General features: G+C 54.7%; 1 protein-coding gene across 33 annotated transcripts in view; it reads right to left on the bottom strand.

The window, feature by feature from the left end:
* PRPSAP2 (phosphoribosyl pyrophosphate synthetase associated protein 2) overlaps positions 1-20,478 on the bottom strand; it is a 45,829-nt gene that overhangs the window by 23,757 nt on the left and 1,594 nt on the right. For 9 of the 33 annotated variants that reach the window (XR_014821981.1, XR_014822002.1, XR_014821994.1 and 6 more), the window contains exons 1-7: positions 16,531-16,631; positions 11,177-11,271; positions 10,770-10,919; positions 9,676-9,728; positions 7,685-7,751; positions 4,401-4,573; positions 1,209-1,324 (exon numbers count right to left, since the gene is read on the bottom strand). Coding sequence is in view for 10 of the 33 variants with exons in the window: in XM_084986451.1 (XP_084842577.1) it covers positions 1,209-1,324; positions 4,401-4,573; positions 7,685-7,751; positions 9,676-9,728; positions 10,770-10,888 (528 nt within the window). In the remaining 23 variants the exon portion in view is untranslated. Of the gene's footprint in view, positions 1-1,208; positions 1,325-4,400; positions 4,574-7,684; positions 7,752-9,675; positions 9,729-10,769; positions 10,920-11,176; positions 11,272-12,831; positions 13,012-16,530; positions 16,632-17,733; positions 17,876-20,478 lie in introns of those variants that run through there. The other 24 variants (XR_014821982.1, XR_014822003.1, XR_014821999.1 and 21 more) reach the window with 11 other exon arrangements.

Genomic DNA, 20,478 nt, shown 5'->3' on the forward strand with positions numbered 1-20,478 from the left:
AAGAGTAAGCGCGTCACACGTTAACCTTTTACAAGGCTTCCTAACTAGTGAGTCACCAAAGGGCTGTGACACCAAAGAATAACGCACGTAACGATGCTAAAACTACGTAGATCCGACCGATGACGGCCTACGTCTGATCTGTTCCAGGAACACGAGGGCTTCAAAAGGAGAAAAATCATCTTTGCGATACATCCCACATAAAATGAAGGAAACGAGTCCACATTGATGGCCTCGACGGATGCAGAAGACACCTGGCACATCTGACACCACGTCCCACGGAAACACTCCGAGAACTAGGAATAGAAGGGACGTCCTCAAAGGCATGTGGGAAAAAGCGCCGGCTGACATCAGACTCAGGAGAGCGGCGGCGAGCTTCCGCCTCGGCTCGGGAACAAGGCCTGGCCACCCACTCCACGCCGCTCCCGACACGCCGCTGAGCACTCGGGCCAGAGCCCTGAGACGAGCAAAAGAAACGAAAGGTGCCCACGCTGCAAAGGCAGAGTCAAGCTGTCCCTTCACAGAGGATCGACCTCCCGTGGAGAAAGCCCTGAGACTCCACATACAACACAAAACTCCGTGGCAGCCGACGCGGGAATTCGGCAGGGCTGTGGATCCACACACGGACCTCAGTCTTGTTTCTCTTCACCAGCGTGAACGATCCAGAAGGAACGAGTCCACCCACAGTGTCCAAAGAATAAGACGCCTGGGAACAAACTGAACCAAGGAAATGGAGAGAAAGACAGGTTCCCTGGGTGGAGGGGCACGAGGATGGGACGGAGAAGGACCCGCGTGTGGACCCAGGTCCCGAGGAGGGTGACCGCAGGCTTCCCGCTGGTGGTAGGACTGCGCACTCGGACGGCGGGGACGGCTACAGGCGGGTGGAGAGAGGCAGACGGAGGGGACGCCAAAGACACCCGGGACCACGCAGGGGCCAGGGAGGAGAGCCACTCGTCACCATCACGGCGAGGTGAGCCCAGGTACTGGGGTCCAAACGGAAAGCAAACCCACCAGGACAATCTCCAAGCGCTTTCGCAAAAGAAATAAATCGCAGGGTAAGAATTTTAAAATATGCCAAATTACCCAATTACATTTATAAGCAGTACTTTAAGCAGGATCCATCAAGTTTTAACCCTTTACAGACAGCCCAAGGAAAGGGAAAGGCACCTTTCAGCCTTAAATCAGACTGTTAAAAGTCTGAGCTAGCTCACCTCTTCCTGAATATACTGTAACAAGAACGGAGATGCTCTTAAATTATCAACAGGAATATTGAAGAAGCCCTGAATTTCCTTTTGGTGTAAATCCATAGTAATGAGATGAGTTAGACCTTTGAAAATAAAGCAGACACAGACACACAAATAGTTTCATAACCAGCTGCAGTGTAGGAATAAGTACTATACAAAACAAGATACCATATATAATAAGTTACTGCTGAAAACTACTCTCTCAGGAGTTCCTGCTGTGGTACGGTGGGTTAAGAATTGTCTCTGGGAGTTCCCGTCGTGGTGCAGTGCTTAACGAATCCGACTAGGAACCATGAGGTTGCGGGTTCGATCCCTGCCCTTGCTCAGTGGGTTAAGGATCCAGCGTTGCTGTGAGCTGTGGTGTAGGTTGCAGACGCGGCTCGGATCCTGCGTTGCTGTGGCTCTGGCGTAGGCCGGTGGCTCCAGCTCCAATACAACCCCTAGCCTGGGAACCTCTGTATGCCGTGGGAGCGGCCCAAGAAATGGCAAAAAGACAAAAAAAAAAAAAAAAAAAAAAAAAAGACTTGTCTCTGAGGTGGCACGGGTTCGATCTCCAGCCCTGCACAGTGGGCTGAGAATCTGGTGCTGCTGAAGCTGTGGCGCAGACTGCACCTGTGGCTCTGATTCCACCCCTGGCTCAGGAGCTTCCACATGCTGAAGGCGTGGCTGAGAAAGGAAGAAAAAAACTGCTTTCTCATCAAAAATTCGGCATCCTTATTTCTCAGATTTTTTTTGTTACAATGAGATCGTAAGACAATAGAAAACGTAAGTCTTGGTCTCTGCCCCCAGCTCCCCGCACAGAACTCCCTCCGGGTAAGATCCCTGGGGCAGCTCTAGCTCTAACCTTTGGCCTTTGGCCCCATCTCCGATGCAGAGCTCCCGAAAGCCTTACAAATTCCTCAGTGACTGGAGCACCAGGAGAACCTGACCCCGGATGGGGCTTGTCACCATGACTGAAAGCTCGGCACTTTCAGGCCCCAACCCTCACCCTCCAGAGAGGGGAGCGCAGCTGGGAGGAGTTAATAACTGACCACCTCCTCCACCCGGACGCTCACCCGTGCCCTTGACCGTGTCCTGTCCCAATGAACTGTGACAGTGGGACAGTGTCCCTGGGTTCTGTGACGAGCTCGGGCACATGACTCCACTCCAGACAGGACCACGGGAGCTTCTGGTTTATAGCCGCAAGGTCAGCAGCACAGGTGACCTAACCTGGACTGGGGATTCGCGTCTGGGGTGTGGGGCGGTCACTGCGGGTCTGACGCCTGACGCGCCCCCAGGCATGCAGTGTCGGCGCCGGGCTGAACGAGAGCACCAGCAGGTGCCTGGAGACCCACCTGCAGGCTGCGGGCAAAGGGCCCCTGCAGGGCGGGTGTCAGAAGCGAAGGCTTCTGTGTGGGGAGCACGGCAAGGTCACCGCAGGCGGGGAGCGGAGTCCTCCCCCCGGAAGGGAGCGCCTGCGTGGGGGTTCCCACACTCATGCAGGGTTTTCAGCTCAGTGTCGGGCCTTAAAATAGCCAGGACCACAGGAACGAAGACAGGCCCCCGATTAATCCTGCCGGAGTGGAGTCCATCGCCCTGAAGCTTTGTCAGCAGGCGTGACAAAGATGGTCTACCGGGGACCTCGACCCAATACTCTCTGATCATCCGTGTGGGAAGCGAACCAGAGGAAGAACGGACGCGTGACTGTGTACAGCTGAACCCCGCTGCTGTTCGGCGGAAATGACCGCCACCGCCTACATCAACTACGCATCAATAAAACTAAAAACAAACGGTGAAAAAAACAAAAACCAAAACATTGTCTGAAGACAGGAGGTCAAACTGCACAGGCCTGTGGCTGGAAAACAGGAAGAATCTCATGCTGTGACCAGGCTCAGCTGGCCGCAGGACCTAACAGTCACGCACTTGATATCGCTATGTGCTCCGGATGGAGATATAGGAAAAAAAAAAAAAAAGAATCTCCATCCCACCGGCTCCTTAAAGGGCATCTGAAATGATCACCTCACGAGTGTAAGGAAAATTCAACTGGAAAAATTTTGTAAAGCAAACCTTGCCCAAAGCAGCAGGAAAGCGGGCCTCGGGGCCCAGGAGCAGGGCTGGAGGGGCAGGGCAGGACCTTCCCGGAAGCTCAGGGGGCCCACCTGTCCCTGCAGTGGGTTCTCCACGGGCTCCTCCGGCTGCCGGGGTGCAGGCTTGGTTTGCTTTAGTTCTGACCCTTTGAAATGACAGAGCAGAAAGTGAGTTCTGCAGCGTCTGTGTTAAAATGTGGTGACGCGGAGGCGACTTTTTTTTTTTTTTTGCTTTTTAGGACCACACCCGTGGCCTGTGGAGATTCCCAGACTGGGGGTTAAGTCGGAGCTGCAGCTGCCGGGCTACACCACAGCCACAGCAACACCACCAGATTCGAGCTGCATCTGTGACCACACCCCAGGTCACAGTAATGCCAGACCCTTAACCCAGTGGGGGGGCCCAGGGATCGAACCCGTGTCCTCATTGATTCTAGCTGGGGCCTGAACCTCCTGAGCCGCAACAGGAATCCCAAGACTTGTTACTACTTCCCCTCCCTGCCAATCGTCTGCGATGTGGGCTTCCTGTAACCGCTCCCTCTCTCTCGCCACGCACACACTCTGAAGGTCATTAGCAGCGAGGAGACACGGAGGCCATTACCTGAAAGTACACAGCGCAGAGGGAAACAGATGATTTGGGAAACACACCCATCTGTCCAGGGGAAGAGGCCAAAATGCAAACGGCTACTGTATTAGAGGAGCTGAGTCCAGCGGCCTTTTCCCTGTAAAAACAACTTTGATATGATTGTAACTCACCATTTTCAATATGATTTTCTCAACAAAGAATTTAGGGAAAAAGAAGCTATTCTCGTTACCTCTGCGTCTGAAGGAGTTGCGAACAGGAGAGAGTTCTCTGCACTGTTCTCTCCTTACAAATTAGCTGTCTTTTTTTTTTTTTCTTTTTTGGCTGCACCCGCAACATGAGGAAGCTCCCAGGCCAGGGTCTGAACCCAGGCCACAGCAGCAACCCCAGCACCGCGTTCTGAACCCACTGCGCCACAGGGAACTGCCCCGATGAGCTGCCTGTACTGTGCTGGACGTCCTAACGCAGGGAAGGCAAGGCTCTACGGTTTCCGGGCCGGGCGGCCCTCCCTACCGGCTTTGCACATCATGGAGGCCAGCAGCTTGGAGACGATGGAGCCCCGCTTGCGCATCTTGCACTGCTTGCTGTAGGGGAAGTAGGGGATCACGCCGGTGACGCTCTTGGCGCAGGAGGTCTTGCAGGCGTACACCATGATCAGCAGCTCCATGATGGTGGTGTTGACGTCCCTGGAAGCCGAGAGAAGCCCACGGGGAGGGCCGTCAGACGCCTCGCTGCCAGCAAAGCGACTCCACAGGGCTACGCCCGCTTGGACCCAGCCAGGCTCCAGACCCGAGAGCAACCAAGCCCGTGGCCCCAGCCTCCGTCACCCCACGTGCCCTCTCAGCCCTTGAGCCTCCTCCTTGTCCACTGAGCCAAGTGACGCCAGGGAGTCCGGTGCGCGAGCACCACGAGGCCCCTCCAGGGCTGCTGGTGCTCCGAGCCCAGCCCCCCGGCGCCGGAACCCACCCCCGCCAGGGAAGGCCGGTCTCCCGCTAGTGGCAGCCCGACCGCTCTCCGCACGCGGGCTCCTGGGCAGCACCTCTCGGGGAGTCGTCTACACTCACCCTCCCACTCTCTCCCACACTCGTCCAGCCCAGGTCACCGACGACCCCTGTGTGGCTAAGGCCAAGGGCTGGCCTCAGGCCTCCCTGCGCACAGCGCTGCTCGCCCGACCCGCCTGCCCCCCTTCCCTCTGCTGGGCCCGCTCCTCCCAGCTTCTTGCCCTAACACCGTTCGCTGTCCTCCTCTCCCTCTCCCTCATCCCCTGAGCTTCCCGTCCCAGCTCACAGCTTTAGAAAGGCTGGACCCTCACACTGAGGGCTGCAGCCCAGGCTGCGCCACCCCCGCCTAACAGGTTCAACCGCTTCTTGACAATTTCACTGGACTGTCTGTTAGGCCGTCTGGAAACACACCCCAAACTGAAATGTCCTTCGCCCCCAAAGCCTGCTTCCTCGTGAAACTGCTGTCTCCGCTGATGCAACGCTCCTTACCCGGTTTACTCAGGACAAAACCCCCGAGAGTTACCGCATGTCACCACACTGCCGCCCTGGGGCCGAGCCTCAGTGGGCCCGGGCGACGGCGACGGCCTGCACCCACCCACCTCCGGGCACGCCTGCCTCCACACAGCATCCCTCTGGATCTGCAGGTCAAGGTCGGGTGGTCCCTTCTTGCACGCCCCCCGCAGAAGCCCAAGGCTCCTCGGGGCCCGCCCCACCGCCACCTGCACTCCGCTCCCCCCTCGTGTCCTCCTCCCGACACCGGAGGGCCCTGCCCCCAGCGGCTTCCTTCCTCGCCTTCTCGCAGCTTCCAGACGCCACCTACAGGCTCCCTCGCTCCATCCCTCCCTCCATCTCGCCCGTCCCCCCTGCGAGGGTCTGGGTTTTCACCCGCAGCATCACCACCGCCGACCAACGACACGCTCCTCATCTTCCGTGTCGCTTGCCTGTCGGAGAACACAGACGCCCTGAGGACAGGGCTCTGTGCTCTGTCGGCCCACACGCGCCCCGCACCTGTAACCGCGGCGGGCGCCCGGCAGACATGCACTCGGCTCTGTGAGTCAGGGGGGTACAAGCTGTCTGGGTGGGTAGAAGCTCAACCAGCCGGCTTCTGAGGCGGTGCGGCAGCCTGGCAGAGAGCATGCGACGCCAAGGGGTGAGGGCAGAGGAGCCAGCAGTAGCTGTAAAGTCACACCCGGGTTCCCCAACTAGGCTCCAGGAACACTCTTCCCGGGAGTTGGTTCAAGGCTTTTCCCATCACTAAACTCAAGTAATAACTTGTTTGAGTTACAGGAAACGTTAACGGGCAGAATTTTCTCAATTTAAATTTTGTCTCTTCATTTTAATGCCCACAACTAGTCCACAGCGAAAGGAAACAGAAGGTGGACCCAACGACACCAAACCTCAGCGTTAACCATCTAGGCTTCCTGCACCCTGGACGAGACCGAAAGCCCCTGAGTTACACAGGCTTACAACGCGCTCCGGAATAATCCGAGACAAGGAACGGAGAGAAAGCTGAGGGCATGGTTCTGGCTAGAGGAGTAAGGACTGACAGAGGGCAGCGGCGGGACAAAAGCAGCACTGAGCAGCCCAGTAACGGCAAGAACGGCAGGACCTGAAAACGCGAAGAGCCCGAGGGCCGCCCTTCTGAAGGCCGGAGCCCCAGGGCCTGCTTGGCCCCCGGGGCGAGGCTCCGAGCTCTGGGCGTCTGTCCCAAGGGCATCACACGTCTCTCTGGGGACAGGGAGCACTGCCAACACCCCAGAGCCGGAGGGAGCACCAGCCGTTCCACGGTCGCACCTGCCCCTGTGCCCAGGCTGAAGGCTGAGTGTGGGCCCGGCTCCACCTTCTGGTCTGCGAGGTGAGGGCAGCGGGCACCCCAATGCCCAGCTCTGCAGAGGAGCTCAGCGGCAGGACAAAACGCAGCCCAGGCCCCGCGGCAAAGGCCTGGCACCGGCCTTCCAGGACAAGGGGACAGTGACAGGTCCCCTTCGGCTCCTCCTCCCAGAAGAGTCTGACGGCTCTGTGATTTCACCCCAACAAACCAACGACCAGGACAGAGATGTGCAAACTACTCCACGTCGAAATGCCCCTGGAGCCTGGCTCTTGGCCGCTGTCTTCGGTAGTCACCCCACAGAGAACACCGACCGAGCACGCAGCCACCTTGGGACTCTCCAGGCTAACAGGTGCTGCCTGCACAGATGCATCTCTGGACAGAGCGAGAACCTTCACAGAGCGAGGCCTCGGGGCCACCCGCGGACGGAGTGCATCTGATCAAAACACCCCGAACCCTCCACCCCAGCCCACACATCTGCACCCGCAACGATCCCCAGCGCACGAGTGCGTCGTGTCACAGCCGACAGGAGCGCGTGCCCTCGGCGCCTTCTGCTGCCTCCGCTGCTCATTTCACTGATGCGACCAAACAGTAAGTGGTGACCACACCTGAACTGCCTGCAGCAGACGTTTAAGAGCCCCCAGGAAGCAAGCTCCTCTTCCCCCCGCCTCGCTCCTTTTCCGGAACCCGAAGGGCCTCCCTCCAAGGGTTGCGAAACTCCAGCTACCAGACCCAGGGTAAGGGCCCGCGGACACTGACAGCCTCGCCCCGACACTGGTGGTGTCTCCCCTTCGAGCACCCTGACAGGACACGCGAAGTCGGCAGCTCTGGCGGGAAAATCAGCAGAGTAAGGTAAGCCAGTTTTAAACCAACCTCAGCTCTGCCCGGCCAGGCAGCTCATGATTCTGAACGCACAAGCCCAGCCGGGGCCCAGGAAGCAACGGCAATCCCGCTGGCTCAGTACTCACTTTGAAACAGTCTGGATGATGAAAACATCCTTCCCCCGCACAGACTCTTGAATTTGCACTCTTGTTTCTGGCGGGAAAAGGGAAAAGAGGGCAGGGTGAGGAAGGCACGTCATTTCTAAAAATACACAGAACACCTGCATCACGCCCGGATGCTCTAAGACCCGGCAACTGGCACGGTTATAAAAACCACACTAGGAAGGGATGACATTTCCCACGTGAGCCAAGCATTTCCCCCTTCTCGCACGTGGGCGTGGGCGCCGTGCCCTTCGTGGAAATGCCACCCTCACTCGCTCAGCCGGGCCTCGCCGGCCAAGGGCGCAGCAGGCACGAATGACTGCGAGCAACGCTGTGGCAGGAAAGCCAGACACGGCCCAGATCCTACTCTCAAAGCCTTGTCATCAGCCACAAGGAAACAGTACGACGAATCCAGAGTGGGAAATTCCACAAGACAAACCCTCCGAAAAGTCAACGCCGTGGGAAGAACGAAGGGAAGGGAGGGAGGGCACTGTCCCAGACGAGAGCAAAACAGATCACACATCACGGAAGCGGGCCTCCCGGCTGACAGCCCCGAAACCAGCTAGGACAGCTGGGAAACCCGAATGACAGAGAACTCTCGTTAACGCCTTTCCACGTGACAACACTCAGGAGCGGAGTCCTCCTTCCCGGAGGTGCGTGGGCAGCAGGCGGGGCACGCAGCGCTGCCTGCGGCCCACCCCCGAGCGGTTCCACAAACACACCTTCCTGCGGCAAAACCTTCCCGCCGGATCCGGGCAGCGGACTTGCGTGTGGGTATTCACGGCTGCCCTCTTGCAAATGTTTTATAGGTGTGCACATTTTCATGAAAAACGTTGGAAAAAACGGAATACGTGTTTACGAAACAATGCGGCACCGTGTAGAGAAGATGAGCTGTGGCGCCAGGGAGGTCTAGGTCCGAACCCTGACTCTGGTCCGCCTGGCCTGGCCCTGACCTCGGCCCCGAATCAGCTCTTCGGAATCGAGTCGCAAGGACTCCACAGACACTGGCGCCCGCTTCCCGCCTTCCCCCGAACCCGATTCATGAACCTGGAGGGCGGCAGCCCCGCCCGAGCCCCCGCCTGCCTAGCCCAGATGAAGGTCACCACCCAACGCCCTTCGGCGGCAGAATCTCCTCCAGATGCCCTGCGTCTTTTCCCCGTTACACCTTCTCCCACGGAAGCCACGTGGGACAAGGGGCGGGAATGGGGAAAACCCAGGGCAGAGCAGCTTCGTGCCTTTTAAAGTGTCCTGTAAGTTCCCATGATGGAAAAGGAGCGGGAACACCAGTGTGGACCAAGCGCCTCCTCTGTGCCCAAGACTGCCAGGCACACGAGCCATCCCCTTTGACCCGCAGAAGGGCCCCATCACCCGCAGCTTAGAAACGGGCAATCACCTGCCCAGGGGGAGCCGGGAGGCTCTCAGGCCTGTGCGGTTGCCTGTCCTCCCGCTAGAGGAATCCCAACAGCCACCATCTCTACAGAAGGTACAGAGACTAACCAAGGTTTTTACAACTTGGGATGTTTACGCAACGACACAGATCAATTAGCAGAAAGCACTTCCTGACATGACACCACGGCGTCCGGCCTGAGCCAGTGTGGTCTGGGGTAAAGAAGAGCCGCCATCGGACACACAGGACACCCGCGCCGCACCCGCCGCAGGTGACGGATTCAACCGCCCCCTGAGCTACCGCTCCCTTCAGTTGGCCAGTGGTTCACGAACCTGTGCCCCTGCTACGGGAAGAGGCCTAAGGACGAGAGCTGAAGCCCCCGGGTGTGACTTGCCCTGGAATTCTCTACCTCACTGGCATTACTGGGAGGGGACACACCGCACTCGGCCCCCTCGCCTGCCTGTCTTCCTGGTGACAGAACAAACTGGATGCTGACCGTGACCCTGGGTCGGTGGTGGAGAAGGAGGGACCCATCCGGCTCGTCACGCACCACAAAAGCCCACCGCTGTGGGAGCGTGGGCTCACTCACCTCTGTCGGGCTCCTGGTAAACCTGCACCTTGCCCATCTCCACCCCCAGTCGCCTGGGGAAGAAAAAGACGAGAAATGCTGAAAGATACCGGAACAGACTCGACAGCTAACTCATTTCCAAATTCATGAAAAGAATAGAGATTTTTAAAAATAGGGGGTTTCTATCGTCAAGTGGGAAGTGGGCAGCAAAGGTTCGGGCACGCCATCACCTACCCCGCCCAGCCCGACCCTAGGCCCACCCAAGAGGCCCGCGCAGGCCTCACGGACCTGGCCCCTGGCCTCCCTGCCCTCCCGCCACGGTCCTGCTGTTCCCTCTGCCCCAGACCCTCCCGAGGTGCCTGCTCAGGTTTCCCAATTCACCTTCCATCCCAAGGTCCAAGGGCACCTGACGCCCAAGCTAAGGCAGATCACCTGCCCCCCTCATCACGCATTTGTCACCTCTGGGTGACCTGCTGCTCGTCTGGCCCCCCCACTAAAGAAGGAAGGGTTCCGTCTGGCTCGTGCACCGTTACTCCCATGATCCAGGTCAAGGCTGAGCACACAGCACACAGTGGGGTATTTATCCAGTAAATTACTAAAGTGACACCCAACTATAACCTACGAACTCTTTCGGAGAGTACATACTCTTCCCCATTCTTTATCCTGAAATAAGTCCGCACAGGTGGCACCTAACACAACCTCTGGCACGCGGGGGTCACCGAGGAAGCACCTGCCAGATGAATGCAGGGGAGTGAGGGCCGTTTACAAGAAGGTGAGCCCTTAACTCAGAGATGATAGGAGGTTACCTACAAAACATCTCCTTTCCAATTTGACAGTCGGGGCCAAGCCAGTTACCAAATGTAAAACATCACGTCATCAAATCAGATTTTTTTTTTCTTTTTACAGCCGCACCTGTGGCGTATGGACATTCCTGGGCCAGGGGTCAAATCTGAGCCACATCTGTAACCTACACTGCAGCTTGCAGCAACACCAGATCCTTTACCCACAAAGCACGGCCAGGGATGGAACCCACACCCTCACAGAGACAACCTCGGGTCCTTAACCCAAAGTTAACACAGGTAACCCCCAAATTTTAATAGTGTGATTAAACTCACTCGGCAATTTTCTTGGAAAGCTCCATACACGACGAATTAGAATTTGCTGAAAACAACACCAGACCTCCTTTGGTCACGTTCATTGTGGCTTCTAATTCAGGCGGCGCGACACAAAACATCAAACCTTCTTGGTTTCCCAATTCTCAGACCCTAGAAAGACACAAGAGAGAGTAAGAACGGCCATCCGATATTAAATACACCTGAAAAGTTTGTTTTTGTTTTTTTTTTAATAGCAAATGACTGAAGCTGAAGGAAATCAGTTTTTACCATAATGGAGTCCTTCGCACTAGACATGGACTGGACAAACAGAAAGTCTATCGGAACGTGAAGGTTCCAAATCTATGGAAAGGCGTTACCACGTGACTTAACTGGTTTTCACAACCACTGGGAATAAATGATAAACTTACAAGAAAGGTGGAGCTGAAGAGCTCAGTGTTTTACTGTGTGCTGTTCAAGGGCAATTACGACAACCTCCTTTTAGTCTCTGACAACAAAATTCCTCCTGGATTAACACACAGAGAAATGGCAGGGCCATTAGCAAGGACAAGGACTGACCGACCCTCAAGTAACGAGTAAGTAACTCTTCCACGCCCAGCTTTTCCGGTAAGGTCTGTCCACCAGCAAACCTCCCCCGGCCTTATAGCTGCCCTGGGTCCTGTCTAAGCCTGACCCTGCCGCCTGCATTTTCCTCAACTGGAATACAAGGTTGACCAGGGAAGAAGGACCTCAAAGGAAAGTCAATCAGCCACCCAGCGGGCCAGCAGCAGGGCACAGGCAGGAGAGTCCCCGGCCTGGACGTCATCAGAGCGAGGTTCCCCCCACAGGCCATCGGTGTGGCTCTTCGCCCTCCCCCTTCTGGGCTCAGTGTCCTGACAGCCAGGGACTAGATGTGTCAGCAACAACCGGGCAGGCCTTCAGCGAAGGAGGCACCTTCCCAGCAAGCCCAGAGCCTTCCCTCGGTCCTGTGTTTCCTCAGGGGGGTGCTGGGAAGGCGGGCAAAGAGTAGGATAAGGTGAAGCCCAGCACATCTTTTTTTGCTAATCTTAAGTTGAAATATACAAGTACATTCTTCTTGTAAAAAAAACAAACAAAAAAACTGAAACATGACCGTTTTAAGCTAAAGTCACTAGCTCCGGAGTTCCCATTGTGGCTCAGTGGTTAACGAATCCGACTAGGAAACATGAGGTTGCAGGTTCGATCCCTGGCCTTGCTCAGCGGGTTGAGGATCCGGCGTTGCCTTGAGCTGTGGTGTAGGTCACAGACGCGGCTCAGATCTGGTGTTGCTGTGACTGTGGCGTAGGCTGGCAGCTACAGCTCCGATTGGACCCCTAGCCTGGGAACCTCCACATGCCGCAGGTGCGGCCCTAGAAAAAGACTAAATAAATAAATCAAGTCACCAGCTCCAATCCCAGGCTTGTTCCCACCCGCCACCCTCCAAGTGAGAGTTACTCGTTAGTTATAGACATCATCAGGCTGCCACGCGCTGCCACGTGGTCCCCACCGAGAACAGGTAGAAAAATACATTTCTAACAGAAAAAGGGATCATTGTGCAAATCCACCTATAACCCACTTTGGTTAAACAATGTATCTTGACAACCCAGGTAGAAAGCACAGGCCCACGCGTCCTCCTGAACTGCTGCCAGTACCCCCGGAGCCGGCAGGTCACCAACCCCAATGGGCCTCCTAGTGCACGTGTGTCTCTCTCTGCAGTACCTGCCAGAGGGACCCACTGGGCCATGCGTGGTGCCACTCCCGGCCCTGGGGGCAGGCTAGGAGGGCACCTTTCCCCACAGGGCCCCTCTTCACGACAGGAAACGTGGGCCACCCCAGTGGACTTGACCGAAAGCCTATGAATCACCAACGGAAACAGATGCACAACCGACCAAAGCCCTGAGGAGACCACGGAGCACCACAGGTGCGTGTACGACGCAAAGAAGCTTTGGAGCAGGATCAGCAACGCACAGCCCACAGGCCCAAACCTGCGATTTCTGTGAATACAGCTGCAGGGGAGCGCGGCCATGCTCGCTGTCTACGGATGCCATGGCAGAACCGAAAACACTACCTGGCCCGCACAGAAACAGCGTGTCGACCAGCTACACAGCCAGCGCCGGGGGCACCGGAAAACGAAAGAAAGAATCAGTTTCCCCATCCGCACTCGGAATCGGAAGAGACCTTGGGTGTTGTCCTCTCGCACCACCTCCCAGCCACTCTAGGTCTGGGCTTAGGAACAGACGGTACAGGTCTGGAAAAGGAAACCACAGCAGAAATAAAACTCACCCTCCCGCAGTTGTGAACACAGGCTTCAGAGTCAAATCCAGGCGGTATCCTGACTCCTTGCTTCCCCTGAACTCACTGCGAGGCCTCGCATCAACGACCCTCCCAGCCTCAGCTCCCTCATCCACAGAGCTGTCAACACTGGCCCTACAGGGTTGCTGCACAGTTCGTTTCCATACAGCACTTAACACAGGGCCCCACAGCAGGAAACGCTTGTAAACGGAAGCCGTGATGGTCAACCTCAAATACTCTGGTTTTCCACCAAACACACACGTAACACGCCCGGGGCGGCCATCGTTTTATACCCCTGACCTTCAACTGAGAAGCTTCTTAAGGAGCTTCCGACGGGGCGCCGCGGAAACGAATCCAACAGGTAATTATGAGGTTTCGGGTTTGATCCCTGGCCTCGTTCAGTGGGCAAAGCATCTGGTGTGGCCCCGAGCTGTGGTGCAGGTCGCAGACGCGGCTCGGATCCCGCGTGGCTGCGGCTGTGGTGCAGGCCAGCAGCTGGAGAGTTTTCGACCCCTCGCCTGGGAACCTCCACGTGCTGCCGCAGGTGCGGCCCTAAAAAGCAAAAAAAAAAAGAAGTATCTTCAAGACCCATCGTGTTCTTTCAAGGACTGAGAAGACTGCAAATGAAAGCATGCGAGGGGCCGGAGCGGCCCTTGGAGGCAACGCCGTCCACCTCGAGGACTCGGGACTCTCACCACGGAGCCCGGCCAGAGACCGAGCCGCCTCAGGGCAGATGCCCACATCCTGAGGGCCCGATCGCTTCCAGTTCTTACTTAGAACACGACAGCATTCCTCTCCTGGCGGCCTCCCCTGCCTGGGCCTGGGCCGTTCCCTGGCCCTTTGCAGGATCCTTCGAAGCAGCTCCCTTCCCACAGGGCAGTCCTGTCTCAAGACGGCGCCCTTGCCTCTGCGCCTCTTCTCCTGGACCCCGGAACCTCTCCTTAATCGTCATGGCTTAAGGGTCCCTCACCACTGACTGGTCTCCGGGTTCCAGGAACAGAAACCCAACCCAAGAGCACACTCGCAATGGCACAGGCGGGGAGTTCGTTTGGAAACAGTCACCGATAAAGTCACATTTTGCATTTCACGAGCGGGTCGAACAATACAACTAGCTGCTAGTTTTAGCTGTCCTGTTGGAAATCAAGCTGTACTCCGGACCAAGCTTCAACAAGTGAGGCTTCAAGATGATCCTCAGAAACACGATCCCCATCAGGACGGGGCTTGCAGAAGCCTCCTTAGGACAAGGCGTCGGCGCGACACGGAGCATAAAGGCCACACCCCCAGCCCCAGCCCGCCCCTCAACTAGAGCTGCTTTCACATTTATTCGATATTTGCTCTAAAACATATGAGAATTCCAACACATGAACACACACCCTTTTCAGAGAAATGTGAGCACCTTAAAAAAGGCAAATCATATTCCTCTTCGAAGGAGATTGGGCAATCTGTTAAGCCTCGTGAACAAAACCGCACTGAAAGAGCCCTTGCTTTGCAAGGGCTGGCAGTCATTTCAAAACCTCTCATCCACAGTTCAGATGACGAAGGCCTGCATCCAAGTGTGTGCTCTCCCCCTAACACGTATGCTACGTAGACACTTCCCACTTGGCCCTGGAGTGTCCAGACTTGGTGTGCCCACCCCGGGTACCAGCTACAAGTCCTTGGCCTGCCCCTTCCTGACGAGAGAGAGAGATGCTGGGTAAAAACAGCTCCCCACCCCCATCCCGGGAGTTCCTGCTGTGGCGCAGTGTAAATGAATCTGACTAGTAACCACAAGGACACAAGTTCAATCCCTGGCCTCGCTCAGTGGGTTAAGGATCCAGCACTAACCTGACCCCCTTGCTGTACAGTGGGAAAATAAAATTAAAAAAAAAAAAAAAAAAAAAAAAGGATCCAGCACTGCCATGAGCTGTGGCGTAGGTCGCAGACGCAGCTTGGATCTGGCATTGCTGTGGCTGTGGCGTAGGCCAGCAGCTGCAGCTCCGTATCGACCGCTAGCCTGGGACCTTCCATATGCCACGGGTGAGGCCCTTAAAAAAAAAAAAACCACAATCAGCTTCCTCCACCAGAACTTAAGGTCCAGGAGAGCAGAGATTCCCTCCTCTATACCTAGGGCCTAGACCAGCACCTGGCAGAGGGAGAGGCTAAGTGTTTGTCAAATAACAAATGTTTGCTGAATGTAGCCTGACCTCATTGAGCTGCAATGATTAACAAACGGAGTTGAAAGCAACTAAAAGGCGTCACGGCATCATAAAGCATAGAGTTCTCTTTATTGGTGATGTACCTGCCTCGAAGAAAACTGGCTTCTGGGGAGGCAGTACCGACGAGACTCAGAAGGGCACAACTTAAAGGGAATGAATCCTCCCTCCACAGCCCTGTGCACAGCGCCCTGCCGCCTCCCCAAGAGAACGTTTCTTTTTAGCTAATACCATTTTTTTTTAGCACTCCGGATTCTTATGACAACTCAATCAAGGAGGTGCTAAAAGTGGATGCCTTTCAGACGTGGGGGAAGTGAGGCTTGAAGAGACACTTCCTTAAGGCTACATGTCCTGAAGCAGCAGACACCAGCGCAGCTTCAGCCACACTCTCAACACCGGGGAGGAGCGGCTTGACACCCCACGTGGGAGAACCCGATAAACACCCCGATTTTGATAAACGTCTGTAGCAAACACGCCTTGTTTGAAAAAAAATTATATCATGTGCCAAAGAAGGAACCCACAACTCTGATTCACTATTTCCCCTTTGGAGGACTTCGCTCTCGGAGAGGAAGAAAAAGCTCGAGGACCCGCACTGCTTCTAAGTGGAGGAACGCCGAACAAATGGAAAAGTTACAAAATGGCGTAATTAAGTAACACTTTGAATATACATTCCGTGCAACAAAGACGGAGCCACCGCAAAGTGCTTCTGGTGAGCGACCTGCACCGCCTCCGACCCAAGCTGGGTAATAAAGGCACAGACCCGGTCGGGACCCGAATCGCGGGCGAGGCGGGTAGGACTTCGCGGGTCCGGGAACGCGGGTGAACGCCTTCGATCTGGGCATCTAACCTGCTTCCACATTCGAGACCACCTTCCTCACCCCCAGCCCCTCCGTCCGAATTGCCCACCCAAACTGCTCCAGTGTTAACAGAAAGGGAAAAAGTCCCTATCGTCCGTGTGCAACACCGGGGACACCGTCGCAAAGCAGAACAGCGTCCCCGAGTCGCATCCAGGTCCCTGGCCACCTCTGCCGGGCGGGCTGAGCGGACGGAAGCACGGCCGGGCGGCAGAGAGGCCGCGCCCGGGGCCGCCAGCCCAGCGGCGCGAGGCCGTCAGGAGGGGCGTGCGGCTGGACTCCCGCCCGGGCCGCGGGTCCCGCACCGGCCGCGCGCCAGGCCCGCGGACCCCGACGGCCCGGACCGCGTCAGGGCGGCGCGCGGCCCGGGCCCGCCGAACCCCCGCCCCCTGCACCTGCGCCCCGCAGGGCCGGCTCCCGCCCGCCTACCTGGCCCCGACCCCAGCCCCGGGCCCCGCCGCAGCCTCAGCTGCCGGAGGAAGCAAGCGCCGGTCCCCAAGCGGCGTCTCCAGGAGCAAAATGGCGACTCCCGGCCGGAGAGCAGCGTCGGCGGCGACTGCGAGGCCCGGGGGCGGGGCCGCGGGCGGGGCGGGGCCACGGGGAGGGGCGGGCCCTCGCCTCCAGCTGGGAGAGGCCGGGCAGGGCGAGGGGCGGGGCCGAGGGCGGGGCCGAGGGCGGGAGGGGCGGGCCTTCGCCTCCAGCTGGGAGAGGCCGGGCAGGGCGAGGGGCGGGGCCGAGGGCGGGAGGGGCGGGGCGGGGCGGGGCTGAGCCTCGCGGCCCCGGGGAACGTGGTCAGCACCGAGCACGTGAAAGCTAGTTTGCACTCTCAGGATTGGGATGACGTGCGTCTGAGTCCAGGTCTTTATTGGCCTATGATCTTAAGCAAAGTCCCTTCACCTGAGCCTCAATTTTCTCATCTGAAAAATGGAGATAATAGCAGCACCCATCTCAAGGGCTATTGTGAGGGCTGCGATAACAGCTGAGGAGCTTCTAGCACTGTTCCTGGCGTGCAGCAAACACTCAGTATTACTATTTGCTTTGTTCCCCTTCCTTCTTTTATTATAAAGAAAGGAATTGCTGCTTTGGGTGTCCATTGTCCACATTCCTTTTAATTTCAGTATGTTTAACATTTATGTGTGTGTGTGGGGCACAATAATAGCAAACACGTACGGAGCCCTTACCAGGTGTCAGGCCAAGTCCTCTTAAGTGCTTACCACATATTAACCGAAACTTAGTCCTCATATAAGTATGAGGTATGTGCTATTATTGTCTCCGTTTTAATAGTTGTAGGAACTGAGAGACCGATGGTAAATTACGTGCCCAGTAACAAACACTCAACATGGATAAGAACTTCAGTCCTGGCGGCCTGGCACCAGGGTCTGCACTAAGCTAGTCTCTATCCACACGCCAGCTCCAGTTCTGCTTTGGATTTTTTACTAGAGTGAGGCTTGGAATTGTTCATCCGAGGGGGTTCCGCCAGCTAGAACAGCTGGTCCTCACAATCTAACCTCTTCATTTACAGCATGGACTCCCAGCATCTCAATTTATGAACTAAAAATTAATTGTAAAATACTTTCCGAAATGCAGTCACTTGAGACGTTTCCTTGCCCTGAAAGCTGTTCAGGATCCTACCTCTGCAAAGAATAAGGCCGGTGAGCACACAAGTAGATTCTCATGCAACACTGAATCCTCTCCAAGCGACTTCGGGTTCACTGACCGCTTCTGCACCAGCACAACCTCAACCCGGCCCACCTCACGGCTTCTGGCAGCACTCGCTCCACCCAGGGTTCCAAGCTGATGTGTGACTGGATCTGACCAATCAGGACCACATCCCTCTCGGCTCGCTGATTGGCTCCAAGGACTGGCCTCTGAGCCAACCGGAGCCCACAGTCTCAGGCAGTAATGGGCTACTTCTCTGCCTGCAGCTGTCAGGAGTTTCCTATTTATGGGGCCGCTGAATTCCTTCACTCACCCCTCTGAAGCCAATGTGGGCTGGATTCCCATCATCGCAGGGGCTTGCGTGTTCTCCTGCTTGCTTCATGTTGTTCTTGCCCATCCGCCTCTTCCTCTAGCCCTGACCTATAGGGTCTTTGCACATGCTGTTCCTGCCTCCAGAAACTCACTTCCTCCTGTTGCCCTATTCCCCCATTAACTCCTGCTTAAACTACATCTCAGCACAAATGTCACTTTCAAGCCGTCCCTAAACCACTCCCTTCTTCAAAATTTTTTTCCATGTATTTTTCCTTCATTGAGCTCGTCATGATTGCTAATATTACTAATTATGTGTTTGGGGTTTTCGTTTGTTTGTTGCTTGTGACTGCAGCATGTGGAGGTTTCTGGGCCAGGGACTGAATCTGCGTCAGAGCAGCGACCAGGGGCGCTGCAGTGACAAGCCAGAATCTTTTTTTTTTTTTTTTTTTTATTATTTTCCCACTGTACAGCAAGGGGGTCAGGTCATCCTTAGATGTATACATTGCAGTTACAGTTTTTTCCCCCACCCTTTCTTCTGTTGCGACATGAGTATCTAGACATAGTTCTCAATGCTATTCAGCAGGATCTCCTTATAAATCTATTCTAGGTTGTGTCTGATAAGCCCAAGCTCCCGATCCCTCCCACTCCCTCCCCCTCCCATCAGGCAACCACAAGTCTCTTCTCCAAGTCCATGATTTTCTTTTCTGAGGAGATGTTCATTTGTGCTGGATATTAGATTCCAGTTATAAGTGATATCATATGGTATTTGTCTTTGTCTTTCTGGCTCATTTCACTCAGTATGAGATTCTCTAGTTCCATCCATGTTGCTGCAAATGGCATTATGTCATCCTTTTTTATGGCTGAGTAGTATTCCATTGTGTATATATACCACATCTTCCGAATCCAATCATCTGTCGATGGACATTTGGGTTGTTTCCATGTCCTGGCTATTGTGAATAGTGCTGCAATGAACATGCGGGTGCATGTGTCTCTTTTAAGTAGACTTTGTCCGGATAGATGCCCAAGAGTGGGATTGCGGGGTCATATGGAAGTTCTATGTATAGATTTCTAAGGTATCTCCAAACTGTTCTCCATAGTGGCTGTACCAGTTTACCTTCCGACCAACAGTGCAGGAGGGTTCCCTTTTCTCCACAGCCCCTCCAGCACTTGTTATTTGTGGATTTATTAATGATGGCCATTCTGACTGGTGTGAGGTGGTATCTCATGGTAGTTTTGATTCGCATTTTTCTTATAATCAGCGATGTTGAGCATTTTTTCATGTGTTTGTTGGCCATCTGTATATCTTCCTTGGAGAAATGTCTATTCAGGTCTTTTGCCCATTTTTCCATTGATTGATTGGCTTTTTTGCTGTTGAGTTGTATAAGTTGCTTGTATATTCTAGAGATTAAGCCCTTGTCAGTTGCATCATTTGAAACTATTTTCTCCCATTCTGTAAGTTGTCTTTTTGTTTTCTTTTGGGCTTCCTTTGCTGTGCAAAAGCTTTTCAGTTTGATGAGGTCTCATGGGTTTATTTTTGCTCTAATTTCTATTGCTTTGGGAGACTGACCTGAGAAAATATTCATGATGTTGATGTCAGAGAGTGTTTTGCCTATGTTTTCTTCTAGGAGTTTGATGGTGTCCTGTCGTATATTTAAGTCTTTCAGCCATCTGGAGTTTATTTTTGTGCATGGTGTGAGGGTGTGTTCTAGTTTCATTGCTTTGCATACAGCTGTCCAGGTTTCCCAGCAATGCTTGTTGAATAGACTTTCCTTTTCCCATTTGATGTTCCTGCCTCCCTTGTCAAAGATTAATTGACCATAGGTGTCAGGGTTTATTTCCGGATTCTCTATTCTGTTCCATTGGTCTGTCTGTCTGTTTTGATACCAGTACCACACTGTTTTGATGACTGTGGCTTTGTAGTATTTCTTGAAGTCTGGGAGAGTTATGCCTCCTGCTTGGTTTTTGTTTCTCAGGATTGCTTTGGCGATTCTGGGTCTTTTGTGGTTCCATATAAATGTTTGGATTGTTTGTTCTAGTTCTGTGAACAATGTCATGGGTAATTTGATAGGGATTGCATTGAATCTGTAGATTGCTTTGGGTAGGATGGCCATTTTCACAATATTGATTTTTCCAATCCAGGAACATGGAATATCTTTCCATTTCTTTACATCTTCTTTGATTTCTTTGATTAAAGTTTTATAGTTCTCGGCATATAGATCCTTTACCTCTTTGGTCAGGTGTATTCCGAGGTATTTGATTTTGTGAGGTACAATTTTAAAAGGTATCATTTTTTTGTATTCCTTTTCTAATGTTTCATTGCTGGTATACAGAAATGCAACTGACTTCTGAATGTTAATCTTATATCCTGCCACTTTGCTGAATTTATTAATCAGTTCAAGGAGTTTT

Source organism: Sus scrofa, chromosome 12, assembly GCF_054392235.1.
Source record: "Sus scrofa isolate SSC_HxYL_T2T_F1_AM1 chromosome 12, Sscrofa_HxYL_maternal_Yorkshire_Landrace_v2.0, whole genome shotgun sequence".
Classification (NCBI taxonomy): domain Eukaryota; kingdom Metazoa; phylum Chordata; class Mammalia; order Artiodactyla; family Suidae; genus Sus; species Sus scrofa.